Genomic DNA, 22877 nt, shown 5'->3' with positions numbered 1-22877 from the left:
TCTAAAATAAACCTTTTATGGATGTTGCACGAAACATAAACACATTTCTCTACAAAATGCTTGCAATAAACTCTCATACACCATCCCCATTAAAAAACATTAAGGAAAAGGTATTTAAAACAATCTGTTTAAGAATTATTCAATGTCACCAGGGCAAGACCCTCTGCAGAACAGAGCTGGCTCAATCAGGGGGCTCCTGGGCCAGAGCCCACTTTGTCCAGACCTTAAAACGCCTCAGACTTTGGGTACAGCTGTTCTCCACTCCACTGCGAGCCTGAGATGTAGGACTGAATCCCCCAAAGTCCCCTTGCCTTGGCACTGCACTGAGGGCTTCTTACAAGGTACACACCGGTCTTTGCATTAAGTGAACCTGTGTTAGCGGCCAGGTAACCCACCCTGAGGGAAGAAAGTGATCAATTTCCTGGAGCCTACACGGATCCTATTAATGACCGTGCAGCATTTCAAGCAGTGTAGAAAAAACGTAATCTCTGAGCGTTAAAACATCACAATGTACCCTTCGGAACATAGCAAGCAGCTGGTGCCACAGACTCGACATCTGTTTCGTGAAAAGCCTCTGTTGTCACAGGCATATTCTGGGCACTGCAGGGACACTGTTTGCAGATCCTCTCATGACTGTGCAGATGATAAGCAAACAATAATAATGCATCATTCTGCTGCTCATAGTGCAGCGCGTATGCGTCTGTCTGCTTGTTGTCCTCACAGATCTCATTTTATCAACCCCAGACTGATCAGAGGATGCCAGTTCCTCTCTGGATTTAACCTGTGACTGTTGTTTGGAAAGGCGTCACAGCGAGTACCTACTGAGCAGTTGATATCACTGGATAGGAGCCTACCACCTCCTGAAAGGTGGTAGCAAAGATTTGTATTCTGTCAGAATGTAGCATTTTCTGCTTCTTTGAGGAAGCTGATTTGAGAGCAGCATTTATATTTTCATAGATTTGGCTCTGTATCTCCCGCTTCGAAGAAGCTTCCTTGCATGAATATAGGCCTTTACCAACGGTGTGCACTGCCTGGGGTTATGTTGCTGCTTATCCAATCGAACATTGCCCCATGCCCTGGCTTTAGGCGGGTTATAGGTGTTTATTGTGGGCCTGATAGAATTGTGTGAAAAGTTGACTATTTCTATTTGCTGTACCCAGGCTTTAACGGGTCCCGCATCGCTGTTGGGGGCATTTGAACCTACGAGTCCTGCTGGTCCCTGGAAGGACTGTGCCTGGAACCTCTGTGTCGTTGCAGAGGGAGAGAGGGGCTGCTGGACGGACTCCAGTTCCCGGGAGCCCGTGCCTGCCTGCACCTGAGTCGCGGCCCGCCCACCCGCCCACAAACATTTAAATAAGCTCGCGGAACCCGCTGGTGCGGGTCCCGCATCGCTTTTGGGGGCATTTGAACCTACGAGTCCTGCTGGTCCCTGGAAGGACTGTGCCTGGAGCCGCTGTGTCGTTGCAGAGGGAGAGAGGGGCTGCTGGACGGACTCCAGTTCCCAGGAGCCCGTGCCTGCCTGCACCTGAGTCGCGGCCCGCCCACAAACATTTTATTAAGCTCGCGGAACCCGCTGGCGCGGGTCCCGCATCGCTGTTGGGGGCATTTGAACCTACGAGTCCTGCTGGTCTCCGGAAGGACTGTGCCTGGAGCCGCTGTGTCGTTGCAGAGGGAGAGAGAGGCTGCTGGACGGACTCCAGTTCCCAGGAGCCCGTGCCTGCCTGCACCTGAGTCGCGGCCCGCCCACCCGCCCACAAACATTTAAATAAGCTCGCGGAACCCGCTGGCGCGGGTCCCGCATCGCTGTTGGGGGCATTTGAACCTACGAGTCCTGCTGGTCCCTGGAAGGACTGTGCCTGGAGCCGCTGTGTCGTTGCAGAGGAAGAGAGGGGCTGCTGGACGGACTCCAGTTCCCAGGAACCCGTGCCTGCCTGCACCTGAGTCGCGGCCCGCCCACCCGCCCACAGACATTTAAATAAGCTCGCGGAACCCGCTGGCGCGGGTCCCGCATCGCTGTTGGGGGCATTTGAACCTACGAGTCCTGCTGGTCCCTGGAAGGACTGTGCCTGGAGCCGCTGTGTCGTTGCAGAGGGAGAGAGGGGCTGCTGGACGGACTCCAGTTCCCAGGAGCCCGTGCCTGCCTGCACCGGAGTCGCGGCCCGCCCACCCGCCCACAAACATTTAAATAAGCTTGCGGAACCCGCTGGCGCGGGTCCCGCATCGCTGTTGGGGGCATTTGAACCTACGAGTCCTGCTGGTCCCTGGAAGGACTGTGCCTGGAGCCGCTGTGTCGTTGCAGAGGGAGAGAGGGGCTGCTGGACGGACTCCAGTTCCCAGGAGCCCGTGCCTGCCTGCACCTGAGTCGCGGCCCGCCCACCCGCCTATTGGCCCCAGTATCCCTTAAATACCAACTGTTACCGCAGCGCGGGACGCGCCGCGGGACGCCCAGGACGAAGCCCGGACAAAGGGCGGACAGTCTGTGACAGTCCGGGACAGGAGGGGGCAGGAGGTGGTCGCAAGTAGACATTGCAACAAGGGACTTTGAAGGCTGTTGAGCCGAGGTACTGTACATCGATTTATTGTTGAAGTTCTTTCTGCTACCCATTGGCAGCTGTTTATTGGCGGCTGTGGCAACTATTGGGTTGGGCTAATAATGTCGAAAGTAAAACATGCCGCTGGTTCGTCTACTATTGATAACTATTTGGTTAAAATAGTGGATAAGATCAATCAGGAACGTAGAAAGTCCTTGGGGCGTGTTGAGCCCTCTATCACCTCTCCCCCTATTCTTCCCGTCCCTACCCCTTTGGCAAACCCGTCTAAGACCATAATTGATCCCACAGTTCTGGACACCTCCATTTTGGTAGTGGACCAGGACCATGATCAAGCTCAATGTGATGGTCTTACTTCAGGGGTCGTTACCGACACCGAACTACGACCGGTTGATCAGGTTGTTTGTCCAACGCTAAGCCCTGTTGCAATAAGAGTACAACGAGCTCCACGGGCATGTAAGAATATCACAAAGAAAGTTCATGCCAAGCGGGGGAAGGGTCGCTTAGAAAAGAAAGTTATTCAACCTCCACCTAGCTCAGAGGGAATTTCTAATGTAGACCCGATCCCTATTCCAACCACTATAGATGGAGCGTTGTTCGACCTTCTGATTAGTACCATCGAATCTAAGTTCGACTTGATAGTCAAACCCTTACTAAACAAGTTGAACAAGGTCAATGCAGAGGTTGTAAGATTGGGAAGTATGTTAGAATCATTTATGAACCCCAATACCGGTGACCAAGTTAAGGATAAGGTAGTAGCTGGACCTAACCTTAGGAACACAACTGAGATTCCTACGGCGGCTATGTCTCATATTTCTATGCCCCCTTTGGGGGAGTCTTGTGTGAAGGGATCTATGGGGTCCACCCCTCCGCTGACTATAGGCCATAATCCTACACCTAACACAGATCTGGGGAATCAGGTTCCACCTAGTATTGGGTTGGCCAAAAACCGTGTTTCCAACCAGCCTGATTTACCTCCTGACTGCGCTCCTTATGTGGCAGTTTTGGTTAATGTTCCCCCGGTTAGGGAGAATGGTTATAACAATTCTTACAGTGAATCGCATGCTTCTTTGAAAAACAAGACAGTCGATTGGCTCCATAGGGAGTGTGGATTTCCAGTAGCCCTAGCTGATGAAATCATATGTACCAGAAGGGTCAATTGGATCGGTGGCTCATGTAAGAACTGTATTGGAGACTGTATAGTTGTTAATTTCAGAAACCCTCATCTTGCCTCTATTGTATTGAGAAAAGGTAGTTTAATCTCTCAAAGCAGTCAAGGAATTTATCTCCGCCCCCTTGGTTATTTCTACAGGCATCTGTGTAACAAGCCAACTAAAGCTCTTGGGGGGGCGGGGATAAGAGATTTTAATTTGCTAACTACCTTTAATGTGGCAACATCTAATAGATTCCATCCCCTGAGTAGTCTGGATACTAATGATTGACAGGGTATTGATAAGGTGGCCATAAGGGTAGCTGTTGTCCCCAATAAAGTTCCGGGAGGCGAGGATAACTTAGAGGTGGAGGATTTAGAGGGTATAGGAGCTAATAACAGTCTTGAGGTCGATTTCATTAAGGATAACAGGTGTTGGGAAGGTCCATATTTGCATTTAGACGATGGGGGTGGATCCTCGTTAAGGATTAGTGATTCGGCTAATCAACGTGGCTCTATTCCCTTGTGCATAACGCACACTAGAAATTCTAACCCCCGGGTATGTTCTATTGGAAGTTGGAACGTAGCAGGTATTTCCTCAAAGGACGCCTGCCTGGGTTGGTTGGAATTTATTAATCTTTTTAATATTCTATGTTTTCAAGAGACCTGGAGTTTGGACCAACCTAATTACAATGGGTACGTTTCCTATCATTTACCAGCTGTGTCATCCCCTTCAGGTAGGGCAAAAGGAGGGCTTTTGGTTTTTATTTCAGTGGATGTCCCCATTGTGGTTAAAAAATATATATCGGTTGGGGTCCACTCCCAGATCTTATGGCTTTACCAGGAGCACGGGAGAAATGTTCTTTTAATAAACTTTTATAATAATGTCTTTAACAATATCAGGCATCAAGTTGTGTTAGCACTAGAGACAGCCCTGGCGTATATTTTAACCCCTTCCATGCGGCGCGAATTCCGCCGCGGTGCTGACCGTTTCTTGCGCGGGCGGGCTCATGACGGAACGGTTCCGTCATGAGCACAGCTCAACCGACGCTCATGACGGAACCGTTCCGTCATGAGCATGGAAGGGGTTAATGGAGTATGATATCGTTTTTGACTATATATGGGTGGGAGATTTTAACACTGCTGCCTGTCCACATTCCTTTCACAGGGTATGTGGTTATAACGATAGTTCAGGAGTTGAAGTTTCCCATTTTCCACACAATAAATACGGAGAAGCTCTGAATAAAATCCTAACCACCTATGACATGGAAATCCTGGTTAATGCTAAAGACGATTGTGGAAATATTATCCCTACTTTTAGAGGAAGGAATGCAAATACTGTAATTGATTTTATTTGCATTTCCTCTAGCCTTAGCCCTTGGTGTCTATTGCCGGTGGTCGTGGATAATGCGTTAAGCGACCACAATTGCATCACCTTTGAGACTTATTTGTGGAAGGGGAAGCAGGGAATTAATAAACACTCCATTGTTGACATTGAACCTTATCGATCTAATGGACCCAGGATCAGATGGAAAGGGGACAAAGCGGAGTCTGTGTCAAACTCCATTGTTGCGAGTTGTTTGGCAGAAATTTGTGCCATTTTAGAAAGTCAGGTGGCTACTGATCAAGTTGTGCATAATTTTATTAAAATGAATTATTTCATAGACAAAAAATTTACGAAACATGGTAAGGCCAAGGTATCCAAGCAAAAAGGGTGGTTCGACCATGTTAGTACTAATGCATTGAAGGGGCTCAAAGATGCTTTACGAGCCAAGCCCAGAGACAACAGCAAGATTAGAGAACTGAGAGTCACTTATCAGACAGCTGTTAAGAATAGGAAGGCAGAATTAAGGGCAGAAGCATGGGATAAACTCGATCTGGCGGCAGCCACAGCCGACTCTTCTTTATTTTGGGAAACGGTTAATTGTCCATTCCTAAAGGACGATAAGATGCCGGAACTGACGGCAAATGTAAGTGAAGAGAACTGGGTCTCTCATTTTTCGGAGATTTTTGATTCAGTTAACCAGAAGGATGGCCAGAATGAAGCATGGCCTATTATACCACTGAATATCTCTATAGCCGAAGTTCGGGGAAGTATTAGATTGAGTAACGGGGGGAAGGCCCAGGGCCCCGATGGGGTGCCTATTGACCTATATAAATTAGCTCCCGATTTGTCGGGCCCACTGCTGACTAAAGTTTTTAATGCGGCAGTCTGCATTAGAGTTCCACCTACATGGGAAGAATCCCTTATTATCCCGATTTATAAGAAGGGAGACAGAGGGGATGCGAAGAATTATCGCCCAATATCCCTTCTCGATTCTTCAGTAAAAATTATGAGCAGGGTGCTTTTGGTTAGGCTAGAAGAGTGGGCCGACGCTAACAATATCTTGGCCAACTGTCAGTATGGTTTTAGGAAAGTTCGAGGGACCATTGAGCAGTGTCTCAACCTCGACCTCCTAATAGGGAAGTATACGAGGGCAAAAAAAGGTCATCTTTTTCTCTGCTTTGCAGATTTGAGTAGCGCCTTCGATATGGTGGACCATGGTATTTTGTGGGCCAAGTTACTGGAAATGGGGGCCCCAGAGGGTATTATCTACTTCTTGGCACGATTATATTCTAACCTCAGCACCAGTGTTCGATATGGCCCGGGGGGGGGAATGCACACCAAAGTTTAAGATAGGGCGGGGTATCCGACAAGGGTGCGTGCTTGCACCCCTCCTTTTTACCCTCTTTATAAACGAAGTTGATTCGGTTTTAAAAACAGTGGAGGCAGACGCCCCGATTATTAATGACTTTAAAGTTCCGGTTTTACTCTATGCAGATGATGCCGTAATTTTATCTAGGACGCCCATAGGCCTACAACGTTTGATGGACAAGTTTTCTAGGTTAATCCGGGATAGGAAATTATTAATTAATAAATCTAAAACCCATATCCTGGAATGTGGTTTGGGTTTGAAGAAAACTAATTCCTATTTCATTGATGGACATAAAGTACAAACGGTCAATTCTTTTAACTATCTTGGAATTAATTTTACTAAGAATGGCTGTTGGTCTACCGAGATTGTTTATGTTCGGGCTAAGATGGCCAAATGTGCTAATGGGGTGTTTAAATTTGCCAGTAAAATTGGGGATAAGCGGGTTAAAGACATGTCAACAATTTACCAAATGAGATGTCTCTCGATTGCCTTATATGGAGCTGGAGTTTGGGGTCATTATTCCGCCCTAAGTCTCCAAGTAGAGGAAAATCTTTTTTTAAAGAGGCTTTTGTGCTTACCTGTATCCGCCTCTAATGAATTGACGCATAGAGAGCTTGGAATTCAATTCCTTTCTGATAATCTCACATTAAGACCTTTAATGTTATGGCGTGCGGTTTGGTCTAAGGAAGAGACTTCTTTAAATAGAGCAATCATTAGTGATTGCCTCCAAATGGATGATCATTTGAAGATTCCTTGGATCAAATATGTAGTCAATAGTTTTTCAAAGATTTATGGTTTTGACATTAGAAAGGATATGCACATTGCCTCTAGTCTGTCCAAGGCAGAGATGAAACTCATTTTTATGACCCATATATCTGTTGAGCGGGCGAGGTTGTGTGGTCAATCTACTACAAGTATGGTTTATGAAAGGTACTCTGATACTGTCGGTTACCAACCGTATTTAAGTTATGTCAATAGAGTTTCTCACCGCTTTGTATTAACCAGATTACGGCTAGGGATTATACATCATGTGGTGGCCTTCCCCAAAAGTAAAAAACACCCAATCGGCCCTTGCCCCTGTGACCATGAATCTGCACAGAGTACCATGCACCTCTTACTGTTTTGTAAATTTTATGGTAGTCTTTGTTCAGCCTTCCTAAAACCTATTTTTTTTTAAATATGGTACGCGTAATGTTAACGATTCTATGAAGTTGTTTTTTAATCTTAATCCTGATGTCTGTTTTTATACTGCAACCTTTCTCCTTCAAGTGATCAAAGTTCGGAATAGAATGATTTTTTAATGGTTTTTTAAACAATTTTATATTGATTTGTATTTATGATAAATTGGAACATTTGATTTGTTTTATGATGTATGTATGTATGCGCTTTTATGGACTTTGTGTTAAGCTCCGAATAAAGCTTTATGAATTGAATTGAACAGGTCCGGAGCCTCCAAATCCCAGAGGATAGCATGTTGGTTTTGGTCCATTACATACATGGGCCTTTTCTGGTTAGGCCAGATTGGCATGGGAGAGTGTGGGCCTGCTCCTTCCCGATTTGTACTCGCTAGCCTTAGTGATGTTAACCATCAAAGACTGTGGCTAGGCTATTGTTTTATCCTCAGAAAGGAAACGGTTTTTCTGGAAGATCCCTGAATAGCTTGTTTCTTTTATAATGGGGGGGGGGGGGGAGAGGGGGAGAGAGAGAGAGAGAGAGAAGGAGAGGGAGAGGGAGAGATCAGCTCTGTCAAAACATTAGCAAACTTCTTGAGATTTCAGAACAATAACATCTGCATATTCCTCAGCCTGAAGTTAATTCAAAACACAACATTGCGCTAACTCTGAAATCATTGCACTCTTCCCTCTTGCCCTCTACCATAAAAACCAAGCACCAAAGATATGGTGTGGGCTTCAGATCACTCTCTGGTGTAACTTTGATCACTACCTCCCCTCACTACCTCCCCTCCTGTTCTATGCCACAAAAGCACACTGAAGCAGTCTCCCGGCAACCTGAGTTCTGTATTACATCTAAATTTATAATAACTCAATACAATTACTTTCAGTAGATCAATCCATCAATAAAAATGTTTCGGTCTCTTTAGAAACAGATCATTTTCTAACCGTAATGATTGGAAGGATATGTAAAAAAAAATTCTAATGGATATTTCTAACCGCGGATTCTTCACCTGTAGAATATTCCCAGTTGTCAGACTGCATGTGGAAAAAATTTCAACGTAGACAAACTTTAGAAAGTCATAACCCCAAGTTCTACTAGTTTGAATTTCGTCATTCTAGTGTCATTATATTTCTTTAAATGTACTCTGTTTTCCTAATTTGTTTCGTTTTTTTTCATAATTGTGTTTTGACTATAGTACTGCTTGATTACTGCAAAAATACTTTGTATATTGCCTCTTCGTTAAACCTGCCTGCTCTGTGCTTAAACTACCAGAGGGTTGAGCTCAAGTTAATTTAGTGGTTCTCCTTGACAATTAATTAAGGTGGGTATTCGCCCAACCCAACTAATACACCAGTTCCCTACAGCTTTATAGAAAGTAGAGCCACATCGTGCCATCTCTGTCCCGCCACACAGCAGAGCATTATCCCCAGCAGTTCGGCCTCTTTAAAGGCTGGCTGGTGTTTTGCTTATAGACAACACCAAAGCCCATCACCCCAATAAAAGTCTCTTCGTGCATCCAGGGTAGGGGATCCAGTACACTACGTCCAGGCCTGCAGGGTCAGCGAAACCTCCCAGTCTGTCGCCCCTCGAGCCCAAGCCTCAAGGCTGCTTTACTTTTGGGGGCTCCAGAGAGCCTGAACAAAGATGGCGGCTGTGTGAATTGGTTCAGTGGACTTGAGCAAAAATCCTGCAACAACATCCTGCTAACCTGAACCCCCGCCACCTCACTCACCCAGGTCCGAGGAGGAGAACCTGAAGGGCAACGCCTGAAGTGACTGCTGGCTCTCGGTGCAAAGCGAGTGATGATGAGCTGGAGGAAGCCAAGCCTCCTTAGGCGATGACAGCCGACCCTCTTGGGACCCTGCGGCACTGGTCAGAGACAAGCCCAGGGAGTCCAAGGGAGAAGGCCGTATACAAGCGGTGCAGCCCCGGCTGGGGAAGAGGGCGGGTGACTGTTTCACTGCACCGTCTGCCGTCCTAAATGTTTGATGCCATTCATATAGAGAACATGAGTGGTCACACATAGGGGTGAGTCCGCAGACTTATGCAGAGAACCCCTGTGCCACACAACTACTGATAAAGCGGGCGCCTAAGGGTACCTTCCCACAGTCTAGAACACTGGAGAACTGGGGGATGTGGATCTGTTGGCCGCGGCATTCTCATGTCATCACAGGCTTTTAGATGCCTCCAGAGGCCTCCACTCTACATCTCCACTAATAAGCCAGCTGCTTGATGACCGCTCTCCCCCAGCCCAGCGAACCTGGGGCCCTATAAAGTACTGTACATCTGCTACTGGTCGGGGCGCTATCGCACATGGAGTCAATGGGCGCTGGAGTCCTAACACTACATTGATAACTGCCTGTTCCAAACTACACTCTGGTAACGCAATAGTGACGTGGGGCCCCTGCATGGAACTGTGGCACAGCGTGACTGCTTCTACCATGAGCAAACCTGACAGGCAATCCTGGCTCAGTTTTGAATCCCAGAAAATTTAGAGACAGCCGCAAGATGTGGAATGCCCAGTATCATGAGGTCACTTCTCTTCTATGGGGAGTGAGGTCCAGCCTCTCCACCAATGATTTGCAAATCGGCTCACTCACTCGCCAGCTGGAGGATTTGAAGGAACTTCTGCATTGACAACAGATATACATTGATAGGGCAGAATGCCATATTTCGGACGTAGAGGATGTTGTGGCACAGCGCAACACGCTCCTAAAAGAGATGGCAATGGAACTGAAAAAGATTAAACTAAAAATGAAGATTTAGAGGCACGATCCCCCTGAAGCAATATCAGGATCCTTGGAGTTGCAGAAACCATAACAATTGGGATAATGGACGACTATGTACAAAAATTAGATCAGGAACTCTTTGGGGTGGTCTCCCAACTCCTTCATGCTAGGGGTGGGAGAGTGCACACCGCTGGCTAACCCCCTGACCAGTGCCAGGCACCCCCTCCACAGCCTATTATTGCAAAACTTTTAAACGTCCGAGACCGCAACAACATCCTAGGACTTCCGAGATAGAAATACACTGTTACTTATGAAGACATGACCTTGTTCTTCCCAGACTTTACTTCAAGTGTACAAGAAGTGTGTCGCAAATTCTCTCCATTTAAGAAAAAACTACAAGAGTTAGACATTCCGTATCATGCTATACATGGCGCAACAAAATCTTTCGCACAAAGGGCAAAACACTGATTATCACAGTTCCGAAAGAAGTGGCCTCGCTTCTCAAGAAACATCGCAAGACTATTGGCGGCATAAGCCCAGGAGCGCAGTACCTCCATGATATAGAGTCAACCAAGGTGGCAATAGACAATGCGATATCACCTTGATGTGCACTAACTACGGCATATACTAGTTGTAAGTGATGAGAACTACCAGGCTTTGGCCTCAAGTGAACTGAGGGCCCACTGCGCAATATCGTTTTTGGCTGTTATGCTCCTTGGCAGTACAGATGCTCCTGGTTCTCTAAGAACAGAGTCCAGATACATGTTTTTAGGTTCTCTGGCTCTTCAATGCTATGTGCCATTAGACCTAATTGAAATAAGAGGCTTATGATGTTTGTTTCTGCGTAGGGTGTATAAGGGACGGTATTAGGAAGGAATTTACAGGGTAGTTGGGGACCTGTGTGGGAGGGTTCGAATGGGGAATTTTTCTAGTTATTATCATGTGTGCTCAACTAACCGCTCACAATACAACCCATTTGCGACCGACTGCTTGTTTGCTGTAACCCTCCCATATGGGTCCACTGTTGAGACCAGGACCCTTCAAGCACATTCCTTTACATGGCTCTAAAATGCATCACTTGGGGGCTCGGTAACCCACAAAAGTGCCACCAGGTTTTGGCATATCTAACTCGACATTCGATCAGTGTGGCCATTCTTCAAGAAACGTACCTGACTCCCGCACTGGATCCACCTCTAGACAAGACTTTGGAGGATCACTGGTATTTTGCCTCCTATTCAATTTACTCTAGAGGGTGGCCATACTAATTCACAGATCAAATTACTCCACCACTTATACACACTCTCAGACCCTGTGGTGCGATACATCTTAGTCCAGGGGCTGTTTGGATCCATACATATTACTCTAGTGAACTCATATACACTAAACATACATATGAAGTCTCAGTGATGCAAAATACTTCTTGCAACTCTGCTGGTGCAGCTGGACTCTGCCATCTGTGAGTCCTACTCTTGCCTGAGGTGCCCCCCTCCAGTCCTGGGTCTCAAAAGTGGGTTCTGCAGCTGTTTTCTGCAAAAAGGGAGGCAGTGGCCCCTTTCTACCGATCGGAACCGATGCAGTGCCCTCCGATGCAGTGGCGATTCAACGACAACACCGGTCCTGACTGCGACGTTCGATGACAGCGCAGTGCCGCTCCTTCAACACAGACTGCAAGGCTCAATGACGACGACACAGCGGCGATCCTTCGACACTGACTGCGAGGATCAACTGATATATCAGCCTGACTGTGCAGAAAAGACCGATGCATCGTGTACTCGGCGTCGACGCGTTGCTCATTACAAGGTACTTTTTCAGCGGTTCCTACATGGGTTTTGTAGCCGGCATGCCCTCCATCGCGGTCAGCCTGAGCTTTGGATTTGTACCGGTCTAGCGCTACCTCAAGTAACCGTAAGAGCTATTGACTTTAAGCACTGTTTTTGGATTTAATCTTTAAAAATTCATATCTCAAATTCTATTGATTGGATGTTTGTCGTTTTGGTCTTGTTTTACTCAGATAAATATTCTCTAGTTTTCTTACCTGGTGTGGAGTTTTTTTGTGGTGTTTTCACTGCGTTACTATAAATTTTGTGTTGCACAAATACTTTACACTTTGCCTCTTAAGTTAAGCCTGACTGCTCTATGCTAAGCTACCAGAGAGTGAGCACAGGTTAATTTAGGTTGTGTATCTAACTTACCCTACTTAAGATTGTGGACCCTACTTGGACAGGGTGCAAACCTCTGCCATCTTGAGACCCAATTTCTAACAATGATCAAAAGATGAGATCGAACCTCAAGACAGCCTAATCGACAATCTGTGCTGACTTTGGGGCACTGTGTGGAGACTAGGATTCTGGTGAGTGGGTATCAGTCTATAATGCATACTGTGAATAACTTAAGCTTATACCCAGATGGGCTGTTGCATAATGTAATTTGGTTGGACTATTGTCAGATAAAAGGCACCAGTACATGTTTGCAGAATATCGTCCCAACTTTTCTATGCGTTCTACGTGAACAAACAAGAAAAATATTGTAAGAACCATGTAATCATTGAAAATATGCAGAGGTAATCGAATCCACATTTTTCTCACAGATTGAATGTATTTGATGAGAAAGTGTGCTTCCATCCATTAAATAAGCATTGGCAAAGCTAATAGAGTTGGGTATTTTGTTAGTAAAGATGCTTCTTTGTTGATAGACCAGGTTGTGTGGATGGTTCAGTGGGTGAAGGAGAAAATTAGTTCGATTGGGTGGTAAAGTGAATGCAAGCATGAATGAGTGAGTAACTGAGTGCATGGATAGTTATTTGGTGAGTGAGTGGATGGATTTGTCAGTGCATGAAAGAATGATTGAATAGGTGGGTGCATAGATGAAGAATGCTGGATGAGTGCGTGCATGGATGAATGCAGACAGGTGACCTCATTCTTAAAGGGCAAGGTTTTAGTCACCTGTAGTGATAATGTTATAAAAATGCCAAGAATTACCCATATGCCACTTCAAGCATCGAACCAGGGCTTGGCACTATTGTGCCAAGAATGCCCAGGGTATATAAATAATTACTATAGTTCGGCCACTGCAAGTACACCACCAGGGGTGGCACCATTGTATAAACAATGCCTACGTTAATACAAACTTTATTTTGATTATGCCAGTGCATGTCTTGTGTAAGAGAGGTCACCATTGTGCTCTGATTATTCACCTTTATGCCTGTCCTGTTTTTTCTGTCACTCAGTAATTTTAGGAAAGTTAAGCATTATTTTGTGTGGCTGGGTAGACTGCTCTATGTAATACTCTCACAATAAATACATCGAAGATGGTCCTTGGATTCACAATAATAAAACCTGCACAGTCCTGGTAGTGTGGACAAGAGCAGTCAGGCTTTACTAGAGGAACATGTCTTAAGCATTTCAGAGTTCCAACATGGACGATAAGTAATTGACATGATTCAATAGAAAGCCAACACAAATTTATAAAGAATAAGCAGATTATGATGTTAATTTAGACACCAAAACGGACAAAATCAGATACGTATAACCGGAGTTATGGATTTTAGAAGCCGTACTAAATCAATGCAAAACCATACTGCAAAACGTTATCATTGCGGTCAATGAGAAAAAGCACTAGTGATAATCGGTCACTTGCAGGTCGAGTTGCGTGGAACCCAAGGAGGGTAAAGGTGATGCAGGTTCCAGGACCAAACCACAACAGTCAGTTTGATTTTACCTGGCTCAAGAAGCCTGGGTGCAGAGTTGTCCAGGCTGTTTGAGGTGCGGAAGCGGGAGCTGGTTTTGCCACTGTTGAGGAAATCGGTGCAAAAAGTCGACAACACTACTACTGGTGTTGGATGAAGGTGTTGCGGAATTCCCTCTAGATGCAGCGTTGAGTAAAGGTGGTGGATGCCGAACTGGACACCAACAAGCCTGGCAGTAGTAAGGTCAGCTAAAAGATACTTTGACGTCCGGGGGAAAGCATTCGCCACCTGAAACTTGCTGGGGGTCAAGACTATGTTTGCCACAATGCACTGGACCATTTACTTTTGGGCAATCCACCTGAGGCCCCAATGCCAGCGATTCTTTGGTTCTGGTACGCTGTGTAACCTGCAAACTCAAGGGGACTAATGCCACTAGTCCAAGGGAGTCTGGAGTTGCCTTTGGCTCTGAAGTGGGGGAACCGGTCTTTAGTATGGGAAAAGTCAAAGTCGTGCACTTCCAGGAAGGTTGCCACAGGTGCAGAGTATTACACCTTTGCTTTGTGCAGATCCTGTTGTTGCAGACACAGGCCTCTCCTTTTGCCCTCATTGCCAGACATATCAGAACTGAGGTTCTGGTGTAAATCCTAGACTTAGGGGCATTAGGAGTGTGGGTGCAAATGGCCAATGAACTACTAGCCCCAGCGGTTAATCCGCCCCTGAAGTGACGAAATCCGGGTGTGTGTCACATTTGCCAACCAGAACCCACTATTCTACCACGTTTAAAAAATGGCAGAAGTTTTCCTCAGCTGTGCAGACGAGGTAGCCCACCCTAGGGGTGCAGCTAGCCTTCTGGGGCGTACACCTCTTGCCTACATGATTTTCCCACCTGCCTGTCTGCAAATTTGCCTGGGGGTAGGAGGACGGCTGTTTGCTCCTTTCAGGGGCAGTCTCGATGCATATCAGGGGCTGCATGCTGACCGCCAGAGCACAGGAAAGGCTGGGGCAACCAGGTGGGCAATCTCTAAGGAAGCCACCTAGGTGCATGTCACATAAACCCTGGCATGAGAATAATGTCTGTGATGATGATACACGATGTTTGATACCAAACATGACCTACTTAGGCGGTACCATAATGGAGCTGGCTACCTCGCGGTGCCCAGTTGCCAGACCATGTTATCCTATGGACTGCTGATTATTTATTGTAGTCTTTAATGGAAAAGGCTACTATAGGGACATATAAACTTGCACTTACATGTCCTCACCTTTAATATACTGCACCCTGCCTCCTGTGCTCAGGAGGCCTACCTTAAAGATGACTGACGTATATTAGAGATAGTGCTTTGACCTTGCCACACATGGTGAGGACAAAGTAGAGTTTGAGCAGTTTGCATGTCTCCTGCAGTCTGCAATGGCAGGACTTCTGTCTTGTGTACTTGGGTCACTCAGGGTGGCACAAACAGTGCTTCAGGCCCTGGTGACCCCTTTACCTCCCATTTACCAGGGACTTTTTAGTGGGTTAAAGTCCTTTGCCAATTAGGGTCACCAATTTACATATATCAGTTTTAGGGCTAGAGCACTGACACTGGGGCATGGGCAACAGGCTTGACTGCACTTTCAGAATCATAACCATCAACATTGGGGCAAAAAGTGTGGGGGAGGCATACAAACAGGGCACTTTCCTACAGTAATCATCCGTTTCTGTTCAGACATGCACCTCCACGAAGTAGTACTCAGTGCCTACCCATGTTTGCAGCATCGCTCAGTAATAATACATGCTGATATTTGCACACAGCCATTACGGACTCCTCCGCTCTGCCTTTAGTCTGACCTATGTGCACTGATAGCCTGGGACATAGCTACGGGCGGGGGTTGTTAGGGGTGTGAAACCCTAGAAATAAATATATATTCTTAGCTTGGTAGTTGGGTCTGTTGATTGTTCTTCTGATCCTGATTTCACTATGACTTTTTAACCTGTTCTGTTTTTTTGGATCAGGTTCACAAATATATTTAGGCACAGATTTACATAGGTTTTGCATTCGGCGCATTGGCCTGCCTTGCATTACTTTGCATCAGATAGGTGTTCCATGGGTGATGCACGGGCGTTCCAATGCTTCCATCCATGGATCTTGATGCAAACCTATATTTACAAAGGGTTGTACACATGGGTTTGCGTCAAAATAGTGTACCTCCCTAATGCTGATGTAACGGGGGAAATATCTTTGTTTCTCCTAATTATTTTTTCTATGTATGTATTTTGCATTCTGCAGCAGACATTAAAAGAGTTTAAAAAAAAAAGAAAAAGCCTCCGGTGACAGTTTTATATTCTTGCGTGAACATTATCCTGCCTATAACACAGACACCCTTGCACTATGGCACCCAAAGTGCACCAGCGCATAGCAGGAGGAGAGCGGAACTGTGCCATTTCTGTGAAGTAATGGCACAGATGTGCTCTCTTTAGGTGATGCAACAACTTTGCTCGCTGTGCTGAGTTGCGGCACTTCTCAAACTCAAAAATCGGGTGGGTGGACCTTGAGTTTGGCTGACAGGGTACTCTGTCGCCATTGCAATAGAATATCTGTTGCCAAACACTAAATCATCTCTAGAGGCCCACCTAATGCAAGGCAGTATTGACCTTGTTCCTCATGGAAACAGTCCATCCCCAACCTTGGCCTTCTCGCACATTCACCCTGTGGCCCATTGCTTTTTAGTTGTGAAATGTAAGTTTCACAACCCCGGATCACATTGCCTAAACTACGCCCGATGTCATAGCACAGTGGCTGGGTGAGTCCTCTTTCCTGTCTTCCCTTGGCCTTCGTCATTACTAATGACTGATGAATTGTGGTTGTGTGTACAGCATCAGCTCTGCAACTTCGGACTCACTCCCAAAGCACCACCACTTTAAAGCAATGTATTTGCCCGTGGGGGTGATGTGAACACAATGTTTTACGGTGCTGCGGAACAGTGACTTGTTGCATCCGGCACTCATTTGCTCTGCCTTCATTCTGAAAGTGCACGCATATCACACTCATTCTGGTGGCAGAGTGAATGAGCTAGTCTGTCTTTGCCGTTCATCATGATTGGAGTTATAGCTGTAGTCCGGCTCTTGGGTATGCGAATGCTCATGACAACTAGCATGTGAATTGTTCTGCCTAAGTCTGCTCTTCACCGCCAAGTCTAAAACCACCAAGCAAAAGCACGAATTGTCATGAAATTGCATGCCCTAAAAAAGCCATGAACAGGCAACCATAAATGGTATGTCTATATAGAAATGTAAATGATAACTTCTTTGCTAAACCTCTATCCATCAGAAAAATGCATGTCAATCATTTTATCTACACTGCTGTTTTGATTGCGAGACGTACATAAATATTGAAGGCCACTGTAATTGTACAGTGTGATATTGCATTATTTCGCAATGGTTATGTTTGGATTGATTTTAAATAATGAGTGTTTTTTGTATTTATTTTTTTTAGTGAAGAAGAGGCTGCTTTGAAAACCAACAAACTACTCTATTCCAACCTTTTACGGGCCACTGCAAACAGCGCAGTAACTCTTCCAGAAAGAATAGACATTGTGATCAACTTATTGGCGCAGATGACGTCTAGGAAGGAAGGCAACACCCCTGGCATTAAGTGAATCCTACAGTGACTTTGGAATGACGTTTGATTAGTGCCTTGTTACCTCTGATAGACACTCATGGGTTCACAGGTTTTTGACATTTTCATTAACTGTACGACTGCTACTGCTTCAATGTTAATTGAGCAGATGGCAATAACATGTCAATCATTACATACGACTTGGGAAGATTGGTGTGTATATATAATGGTTCAATTTATACATACACACAACTAAGGTATGTGGTTCAGGTAATATATATACTGCCTAGATACTTTCTAGATTAACTGACTATTTCCATTGAGGTGCAGAAAAATTGAACATAGTTCCTCACCTTCAACAAGTGTCCACGCGTGTTTTGCTTGCATGCTGTATTATATACTGTATGTTATCGTTTGCACACTGATTTAAAATCTCATCCTGCATTTACTCATTTTAGAAGTCCACCAACTTTGTTGCCAGGAAAGTTTGTCAGCATCGTTTTTAGCCCTATGTTTTATTTATTTCTAATTCTTTTAATTCTAAGTAATGTTTTTGAAAAACTTCTCTGGGTACGAGTGTTGCATTTCCTTTTGTAACAACAACATTTCATTTAGACCTGTTTTGGGAAAATCAGTTACTACTACTGCTGCTGCTGTGTCTGTGTTGGGGTTGCAACTGATGCATCCATGACTTTGAATTGCTGCATTAGTTGTTATTCATGGTTAATCGGAGATGCATAAGCGGCTATCTGTGTATTACTTTAAAATGTAAGCCCTTTCTTTTATTACATTTAAATATACCTCTTTCAGTCACTGATGGGGCCAGTGCGATCACGCCAAGGCAACATAGCTGCTGAGCTCTTGTCGAAATCTAGGGCTAAAACACAGTGCCCAAATCTCGCGTCACTGTCATGGAAGTAACATCTGGGGATATATGCAACTGGAGCAAGTCAGTTTTTTTTGTTTAAGATTCTGGAGACCCATGAGATGACGAGGAAAAACATCACCACATATCATGTGATCTCTTCTGAGATGGCTTCTATTGAAGTTCTTGATGAAGGAGAGACTTGGGAATGTACAAGACAGATGAGTTTCTCGTTCCGGGAACATACAGAGAAACATGGATCTGATTTGGGTAGTGTAGAAATTTAAGCTGGGAAATAAGACACTTCAGCCAAATGAAGAAAGGGGGCACAAATGTTGGTATCTGAAAGAGAAAGGGTTGATAATGAGGTGGGAGATTCATGGAATGGGAAAAGCTGATCGTGGGGCGGGATTTATGCCCATTAGGCTTTAGGGGTGGCTGAACCAGCAAGAGAAAGAAGTGGGATGTGGGCTTGGGGAGAGACTAATTAGGAGCATCTTAAAGATAGAGAGGTTGCCAGCACGGGCTAGTGTGGAAGAGGAGATTGTGACCGGTGTAGTCTGATCATACAAGCTGACGGAGGGGTTGCACAGAAGGCAAATGGGGACTGGTTGAGACACATAGCTTTTAGAAAACTGATTTCAAGGTCACATTTGAAATCGAGAAGTAAGGCAGAGGTATTCCTTTCAGAAAGAAAATCTTTAGACTTGACAGCGTGGGGAGCACAGAAGGAGAAGAGGCACTCGAGCAGGTTAAGGAGAAGAACATGTAAGGCAGGCCTTTCCAAATCCATTGAAATAATCCGCCATGGAACATGTACTTTGTTACTACTGTGTGGACAGGCCATGTACCTATGCAAAGTATCTATGGAGAAACAAATGTCACTGGCTCTGTTGCTTTCCGGATTAACAACATCATTTTACACAACAACAGGTTAGAAGACTAATGATACACATTGTACATTTGAAGGTATCTCAAGCTTTTGAGTACGCAACTGCAAAAAGCGGTTACTCAAAGGTACTAAATGTCCAGGAAATTATTCCCCATTGTCCTAGTTTGCTGCTGAAAATGCATATTTGGCTAGTTTTATAGCAACCCTCCTTGGGGGCTCAAGGGCTTTAGTTCAGAAAACAACACCGTAAAGTGTTACTGTACAAGCAATATAGACAGTGGGTGAAATAAATGAAGGACCTTGTCACAGACCTATGCACTTTTTTTTACACTGTAAACACACAACTTTGAAACTTGCTGTTGGTCAGCAAAACAAATAATACTAGCACCCTCCCATACAGATGTTATAATACACTGGTCTGTAAATGGCCCCATTTCACCCAAGCACCATCTCGTGGTGTGAAAAATTAGAACATTTATTCTGTATACTGGAGTGCTCATGCTGAGTATATATATTGGTTTATTGTTTGTAGATGTTTATAAAGCACAGTTGTATATAATATGTTTGTAAATATAATGTTGCATTTAGCAAATGTGATTTTTTTTCTGACCTCTGAGAAAAGGCAATGTTGACAGATATTTTTTGTGTGAGAAAAATATACGTCAATGTGTTATGTAGGAGGAATTTGTTATATATTTTGATAAATTAGGTTAGGTTACCGCCTCTGTGGAAATTGCTTTATATGCAGGGCTCCACAGGTTTTTCTTTTCTTTGGTTATACAAAGACATTTCCCTATGATGTTTTTTCAAGGTTGGTATGTTAGGTGCATTACTTTTTTACACACAAAAAAAGTGTACTGGAGTTTAACAAAATGTTTTAAAAAGCAAGCACTTGTCAGAAATATGGGCCAGAAAGCCAAAATTCAACTACAACCTGATGTTTGTAACTGTTAAAGAATTGCATTGCAGATTATTTGTATCTTTTGGTTTTGAACCTAAAACTGTGAATAGCACGTACAAAACATATTTTTAAGAATTGTATTTATTCAAAATAAAGTTTTGATTGATACTTGTTTCTGTGTTAAGACTTCTTAAATGTTATCAAAAATCATGGCATAAGAGGCTGATGATGGACCTGGTCATAGTCGACAGATTGTACATGAAACAGTGCACCTGTTAGTAGGAAAGGATGTGCACTAATTTTAGTTTGCCCTCTTGTTTGGAAGAGTGATCGATACCAGTAAATCTGACAGTCATTATATAGACAAGTTTAAGCCTATGAAAATTTAGAGAAAATATCACTATTGAGCCATTTAATGGTTTATTAACCTTGAGTACTTCTGCATGTAGCTACGTGATACTGACACATGTTAATTAACCCCCTAGATACATGGAAGCACAAGACACACACATTTACCACATGAATCAATGAAAATTGTTGTAGTCAAGGGTTCAGAATGGACCTCACCACTACTTGCCAAACCCTGCTAGATAATGTATAAAGATTCCTGGAGGTGATCACTTCAATCTATTTCAGGAGTGTCGCCTCACAGACCAGCGCCAGCAGATGATGAGTAAAATGATAACAACACAATGTTATTATCATTTGATTTATGTTGTCTGAGCCGCACCGTGAGAATTGGGCCGGGCATGGCAGGGAAGAGGAGTAGTGTGCACGTATAAGTGCACATACAGAGAAGCGCACTTATGTTTCTCCAACCAAGCTGTGTTGCACAGCCGGGTTGGAAAAAAGCCACAGGCTCCAATGCACTGTCTGAGCGGCAAACCAGACAGCTCTGACCAAACCTGGCGCTGCTCTCGTAGCATGAGAGCAGTGTCTGATTGGGTTGGGAACCTGTGCCGTGAGGGCCCATCCCCTTCTGGCCCGGCGAGAGGAGCAGTAAGGCGGCCAGCAGTGGGAGCGGAGCGGCAGGTAAGTCTTTTTTGTTTTTATATTATTTCGCCCCCTACCCAACACCCCCCTCATCTCTGCGGCCCCCATACTACTTAAGATAGGGGGGCTGATCTATATATCATTGGTTATTCAGTGTTTTGATATATCACTGTCTAGGTTCATTACATATGAATTCGACAGACAAGTTTTCGAAAGAAGAGGAGAAAGTTTTATGAATATTTATGTTTTTAACCAGAATAGTAAAGCAACGTGAAAGGGGCCCTGCCTCTGTGCCACTGCTCTTAGAAAATCATCTTAATTCCCAGCGTGGTCATGCCATGACTGGACTAATTAACAGTTTATCCACTGGTTTTGCTAAAATGTCTCTCTCGAGACTGCAGTGTTCAAAACCACGCAGCTTGACTATGGTTTGGCTTAAAACAACACATACGCATTCCACTGACATTTATCTCCCTCTTCCTGGCTACCACTAAAATTAGGAGCATCTTTAAAAAAAAAAAATTGCCTGTGGCCCCGCGGTGAGAGTTTACTCTGCCCTCTTTCATGTTCTATGCCTTTCAAGGACGTATTCGATGCTATAATGACGCCATGTTTCTGCTGTGCACTAATGTCTCTATTTGCAGCTGGTCTCCTGTTTTCTTTTTGTTTGTTTACACCAAAATCAATAAAATTGGTTATAAAAAAAACATTTTTGCCTTTTACGCAAGATGCTTAACAGCTGCTCAGCACACTAACTTGCCTGTTCGTTTATATCTTACCAACCAGAAGCCTCAGGTCTTGCAACTGGTAACCCGACCGTTCAGGTACAGGAGATCCAGTGGTCAATGTTTTTAAGTCCAAAGCTTCTCCTAGTGGAATTCCTACCTTTTCAATTGTGGCTGGAAAATGACTGCCTCCGATTCATCCTCTCTCCATGACAGCTCTCCTGAGATGTGTACAAATTCTTCTGCATCATACCCCTAAGGCAGACTCTTCCTCTCCACTGATTGCCTCTAGTTGAGGTCATACTCCATGGTGGGTGATCTCCATGCCCTGTTTATAGCTGTTTGGTGATTGACATGTTCCCCGTCACCAGCTTCAGTAGCTTACATTATATTTGCTTTTTTTATATTTAATTCTCCCTTGTACCGGTAGGCACACCTAAAACCTTCTGAGTATGCTTAGGAAGCTTAACAGAAACCCCAAATAAAGAAAACAAAAATAAATATTCAAGGCAAGTTAATCTATGAAAGATATGAGCAGTGGAGAACTGTAGTTAGAGTAATCTCTTGTTTTGTATCCAGTCAGATGAAAGATATAAAAACACAATTTAAAACGACCAAATCACAGTATCTAAAACCTGCTCTTTCAATTATGAAGATTAAAGATTTTTCAACAAAAAAGGAAAAATTGTGCCTCATAGAAAAATAATTGTAAGGAGGAGGAAGTGCAATAGTCCTATAACAAGCAGGCTAAAGAAGCTGGAAGGACATATGAACTCCTACTGAACTTCAGGAGAAATGGGATAAGGGTTATGGAGAAAAGTCTCCACACTGTGCAGAAATGCTCAGCCAACTTGCGCGGTTACGTTTGCCACGAGACATCCGTAGCTCTCGGCTGGGGCTCATTTTATGAAAAAGGAGGG

The 22877-nt window shown here is 44.6% G+C and overlaps 1 protein-coding gene across 2 annotated transcripts in view; it reads left to right on the top strand.

Moving 5' to 3' along the window:
• Positions 1 to 20411, top strand: part of EDRF1 (erythroid differentiation regulatory factor 1) — a 412080-nt gene extending 391669 nt beyond the window's left edge. For both annotated transcript variants that reach the window (XM_085606261.1, XM_085606259.1), the window contains one exon: positions 17459 to 20411. In XM_085606261.1, coding sequence (XP_085462387.1) covers positions 17459 to 17621 — 163 coding nt within the window. In that variant the 3' untranslated portion in view covers positions 17622 to 20411. The remainder of the gene's footprint in view (positions 1 to 17458) is intronic.
• The last annotated feature ends 2466 nt before the right edge of the window (positions 20412 to 22877 follow it).

This window comes from Triturus cristatus, chromosome 1_2 (assembly GCF_964204655.1).
Source record: "Triturus cristatus chromosome 1_2, aTriCri1.1, whole genome shotgun sequence".
Lineage (NCBI taxonomy): Eukaryota > Metazoa > Chordata > Amphibia > Caudata > Salamandridae > Triturus > Triturus cristatus.
This window is presented reverse-complemented; position numbering and strand designations above follow the sequence as displayed.